Consider the following 5,610-nt stretch of genomic DNA (forward strand, 5'->3'; position numbering starts at 1 on the left):
ACTATAGGCTTTTTTTTTGTATCGTCCTGTTTTGATCAGTACCTGTATGCCAATGTTGTTATCAATAAAAAAATAAAATTTAAAATAACCCCCCCCCCCCCCCCTGTACCTCTCACAGTTGTACCCAGCGGTGTTCTCCCTGGAGAGGCACTCCCCCTCTCCTCTCCCCCCCTCCCCCGCCCCTCCTCTCCCCCCCTCTTCCCCCTCCCTCCCTATCACCCCCTCCCCCGCCTCTCCAGCCCCTCCACCCCCCCCTCTCCTCCCCCCTCCCCTCCCCCCCCCTCCCCCCCCCTCCCCCCTCCGGTACCTCTCACAGTTGTGCCCGGCGGTGTCCCCCCTGCAGTCCAGGCACTCCCCCTCCCCCCCTCCCCCCTCCCCCTCCCCCCTCCCCTCCCCCCCCCTCCCCCCTCCGGTACCTCTCACAGTTGTGCCCGGCGGTGTCCCCCCTGCAGTCCAGGCACTCCCCCTCTCCCCCTCCCCCTGTCCTCCCCCCCCCCCTCCCCCCTCCCAGTACCTCTCACAGTTGTGCCCGGCGGTGTCCCCCCGGCAGTCCAGGCACTCCCCCCCTCCCCTCCCCCCCCCCTCCCCCCTCCCAGTACCTCTCACAGTTGTGCCCGGCGGTGTCCTCCCTGCAGTCCAGGCACTCCCCCCCTCCCCTCCCCCCCCTCCCCCCCCCTCCCCCCTCCCAGTACCTCTCACAGTTGTGCCCGGCGGTGTCCCCCCGGCAGTCCAGGCACTCCCCCCCTCCCCTCCCCCCCCCCTCCCCCCTCCCAGTACCTCTCACAGTTGTGCCCGGCGGTGTCCTCCCTGCAGTCCAGGCACTCCCCCCCTCCCCTCCCCCCCCTCCCCCCCCCTCCCCCCTCCCAGTACCTCTCACAGTTGTGCCCGGCGGTGTCCTCCCTGCAGTCCAGGCACTCCCCCCCTCCCCTCCCCCCCCTCCCCCCCCTCCCCCCCCCTCCCCCCTCCCAGTACCTCTCACAGTTGTGCCCGGCGGTGTCCTCCCTGCAGTCCAGGCACTCCCCCCCTCCCCTCCCCTCCCCCCCCTCCCCCCCTCCGGTACCTCTCACAGTTGTACCCAGCGGTGTCCCCCCTGCAGTCCAGGCACTCCCCGGTGTGGGCGCTGCAGAGGGCGCTGTGCCCGTTGCAGTGGCACGGCCGGCAGTGGGGGAAGCCCCAGTGGCCCGGCAGGCAGCCGGAGCACTGCCGCCCTGTCGCCCCGGCAACGCACGCGCACTGCCCCGTGGCCTCGTGGCAGAAGGCGTGGGCCGAGCCGCGAGGGTCGCACTCGCACGCTGGGGGGGGGGAGGGTGGGGGGGGGGGGGGAGGGGGGGGGAGAGACAGGGTGTGGTGTTCAGATTTGTGTGTTTGATAGGATGATATGTTTGTTGGGATGGTGTGTGTGTGTGTTAGGTGTGTGTGTGTGTGTGTGTGTGTGTGTGTGTGTGTGTGTGTGTGTGTGTGTGTGTGTGTGTGTGTGTTAGGTGTGTGTGTGTGTGTGTGTGTGTGTGTGTGTGTGTGTGTGTGTGTGTGTGTGTGTGTGTGTTAGGTGTGTGTGTGTGTGTGTGTGTGTGTGTGTGTGTGTGTGTGTGTGTGTGTGTGTGTGTGTGTGTGTTAGGTGTGTGTGTGTGTGTGTGTGTATGTGTGTGTGTCACGTGTGTGTGTGTGTGTGTTTGGATGATGTGTATGTTAGGTTGTGTGTGTGTATGTTAGGTTGTGTGTGTGTGTGTGTGTGTGTGTGCCCCCCCCCCCAACCCCGACTCACGTCTGCAGCCGTCAGGGCTGAACAGGAAGGTGGCCGGGGAGCAGTGCTCGCAGTTGCGCCCGACGACGTTGGGCCGGCACTGGCACTGACCCCCGCTGGGGTCGCACACGGCAGACCGGGACCCCTGGGGGTCGCACTGACAGGCTGAGGGGGGGGGGGGGGGGGGGGGGAAGGGTCAGACGTTACTAAACATTACTTCAACATTACTCCAGAGTTTGGGTCAAATATAGCAAAAAGAATCTGTGTAAAACTTTGCCTAAATCAATATCTACATGTTTAGCACAATCTTATGTTTTCCTTTGTGCGTTTTAACATGTTCCAATATCTGGACACCCCTTCCATCGAGTTGTAAGTGGTTTAGTCCACTCTCAACACCTGCAGGAGTTCTGGGTCTTAAAATGGAAATTGCAGGTGCACTATGTTATGGTCACAGAGCAGATGAAAGAAGATACCTACACACACACAAACACACATACAGACACACACATATTCTTAAACAAACACTCTTAAACACACACACTCTTAAACAGAAACACACACACACACACGCACACACACACATACTGTTACACACACACACACACACACACTCTTACAAACACACACTACATACAGACACTACATACAGACACAAACACACATACTCTTAAACACACAGAAACAGACGCAGCCACACACACACACACAAACTTGTATACCCCCACACCACCCACACACACACACACACACACACACACACACACACACACACACACACACACACACACACACACACACACACACACACACACACACACACACACACACACACACACACACACATACTCCCAGCACCCACCCATGGCGCCCTGGTGCAGCAGCGCCGACACGCTGAAGATGTAGTCGTCGCAGATGTCCGTGGCGGGGCTCTTCACCACGCTCTGGCTGCTCTCCAGACAGCGGTACCTCTGGAAGGTGTCCCAGGCCGCCTCCCCCTCCGAGCCCTCGAACAGGTTCAGCTCCTGCACCCGCGGCATCAGCACCAGCTGGGACCACCACCGGGAAGACCACCAGCACCAGCACCACCACGGGGAAAGAATCACAGACGGATGGGTTAGTGGTCTGAGTGGGGTCAAGATAGTCTAGCTCGGTTATGAGTGGGTCAAGATAGTCTAGCTCGGTTATGAGTGGGTCAAGATAGTCTAGCTCGGTTATGAGTGGGTCAAGATAGTCTAGCTTGGTTAGGAGTGGCTCGAGATAGTCTAGCTTGGTTATGAGTGGGTCGAGATAGTCTAGCTTGGTTAGGAGTGGGTCAAGATAGTCTAGCTTGGTTATGAGTGGGTCAAGATAGTCTAGCTCGGTTATGAGTGGGTCAAGATAGTCTAGCTTGGTTATGAGTGGGTCAAGATAGTCTAGCTCGGTAATGAGTGGGTCAAGATAGTCTAGCTCGGTTATGAGTGGGTCAAGATAGTCTAGCTCGGTTATGAGTGGGTCAAGATAGTCTAGCTCGGTTATGAGTGGGTCAAGATAGTCTAGCTGGGTTATGAGTGGGTCAAGATAGTCTAGCTGGGTTATGAGTGGGTCAAGATAGTCTAGCTCGGTTATGAGTGGGTCAAGATAGTCTAGCTTGGTTATGAGTGGTTCAAGATAGTCTAGCTTGGTTATGAGTGGGTCAAGATAGTCTAGCTCGGTTATGAGTTGGTCAAGATAGTCTGCGACAGAGCGATGGTATGACGTCCACCAAGACATTTCCACGTGAATGATAAAACACTAAAACGCATGGGGCGCAGGGGTGTGTTGCTCACCGAGTCTATGAGGGTGTGGGGCTTGTGTACTTGTGCGTGCGCTGAGTAGTGAGGCAGGCTGAGGCGCACGGTGTAGTTGAGGCCCTGCTCCAAACACACGGGCCAGCCCAGCTCCACGTGCCTGGAGAACCGTCAATCAACAATGCAATAAATCAATCAATCAATCAGCCAATCAATCAATCAATCAACCATCAGCCAATCAATCAATAAAGCAAGCGAGCAATCAATTGCTAGACAGAAAGACGTCTTGACGGACAGACAGACAGGCAGCTGAAGAGCTATACAGACAGACAGCTAAGCTGACAGATAGACGGCTCAACAGACTGAGGCAGACAGACAGACAGAAAGCCAGTAAAAGAGCTAGACAGACAGACAGTTGAACAGAGAGACAGATGGCTTATCAGGCAGACAGACAGACAGAGCGACACAGACAAACAGGCAGACAGCTCGACAGACAGACAGACAGACAGACAGACAGACAGACAGACAGACAAACAGGCAGACAGCTCGACAGACAGACAGACAGACAGACAGACAGACAGACAGACAGACAGACAGAGCAACACAGACAGGCAGATAGGCAGCTAAACAGACAGACAGACAGACAGACAGACAGACAGACAGACAGACAGACAGACAGACAGACAGACAGACGGACAGACAGACAGAGCAACACAGACAGGCAGATAGGCAGCTAAACAGACAGACAGACAGACAGACAGACAGACAGACAAACAGGCAGACAGCTCGACAGACAGACAGACAGACAGACAGACAGACAGACAGACAGACAGAGCAACACAGACAGGCAGATAGGCAGCTAAACAGACAGACAGACAGACAGACAGACAGACAGACAGACAGACAGACAGACAGACAGACAGGTCACCTGGAGCCGGGGGACAGGGCGACGGTCTGCTCGTCGCCGCTCTGCAGGTAGTCGGAGGTGCCGCAGTGGCTGGTGGTCTCCAGGAGGCTGGGGTCCGGCCGGTCCACCTGGATCCTCACGTTCTCCCACTCCTCCGGGAGCTAGCACCACACACACACACACACACACACACACACACACACACACACACACAGTACAGGCTCAGGACCGCTAACGTAGCCGACAGTGAGATGCTAACATGCTAACAGGCTAACATGATAACAGGCTAATACACTAACAGGCTAACACACTTACATGCTAACAGGCTAACATGATAACAGGCTAATACACTAACAGGCTAACACTCGTACATGCTAACAGGCTAACATGCTAACAGGCTTATACACTAAAAGGCTGATATGTTAACAGGCGAACAAGCTAACATGCTAACAGGCTAACATGCTAACAGGCTAATACACAAACAGGCTAATATGTTAACAGTCGAACAGGCTAGCAGGGCTAACACCTAGACGACCCCTGGCCACGCCAGATTAGGAATTGTACTAATTTGACGAGGTGGTCAATTTGAAAATGTGAGTTCATATTCAGATCACGACAATTATGTCATTATCACTGTTTATAATAGCATGTTCTTACAATCCCTTTTGGTATTTAATGAGTTCAGAGAAATTCAAGTGTTAAGCTGGAAATAGCCTAGCAATATTATGCTAGCCAAAATCCCGTATAATTTAAAATAACCAATACTTACAATGAACCCATTTTTTTATTAAGTGCGATCAGAATTAATCAAGGAAAAATCTGTTAATGAAAAGGCAAAACTAAACAATACACAGGAATACATACACACACACACACACACACACACACACACACACACACACACACACACACACACACACACACACACACACACACACACACACACACACACACACACACGCACATGGACACAGACAAACATATTCAAACACACACACAGACACAAACACAAAAAACGCACACACAAACATGTTCATTCTCACACACACACACACACACACACACACCCACACACACACACACACACACACACACACACACACACACACACACACACACACACACACACACACACACACACACACAGGTGGCGGCTCACCTGGGGCTCGTAGCGGATGAGCAGGTCGTAGTCCATG

At 54.5% G+C, this 5,610-nt stretch overlaps 1 protein-coding gene across 1 annotated transcript in view; it reads right to left on the minus strand.

Moving 5' to 3' along the window:
- The window catches only part of LOC132456640 (laminin subunit beta-1-like), a 36,511-nt gene that overhangs the window by 23,307 nt on the left and 7,594 nt on the right, over nucleotides 1-5,610 (minus strand). The window contains exons 9-14 of the mRNA XM_060051047.1: nucleotides 5,574-5,609; nucleotides 4,436-4,575; nucleotides 3,547-3,667; nucleotides 2,601-2,787; nucleotides 1,763-1,906; nucleotides 1,061-1,292 (exon numbers count right to left, since the gene is read on the minus strand). Of these exons, the coding sequence (XP_059907030.1) occupies nucleotides 1,061-1,292; nucleotides 1,763-1,906; nucleotides 2,601-2,787; nucleotides 3,547-3,667; nucleotides 4,436-4,575; nucleotides 5,574-5,609 (860 nt within the window). The remainder of the gene's footprint in view (nucleotides 1-1,060; nucleotides 1,293-1,762; nucleotides 1,907-2,600; nucleotides 2,788-3,546; nucleotides 3,668-4,435; nucleotides 4,576-5,573; nucleotide 5,610) is intronic.

This window comes from Gadus macrocephalus, chromosome 4, assembly GCF_031168955.1.
Source record: "Gadus macrocephalus chromosome 4, ASM3116895v1".
NCBI lineage: Eukaryota > Metazoa > Chordata > Actinopteri > Gadiformes > Gadidae > Gadus > Gadus macrocephalus.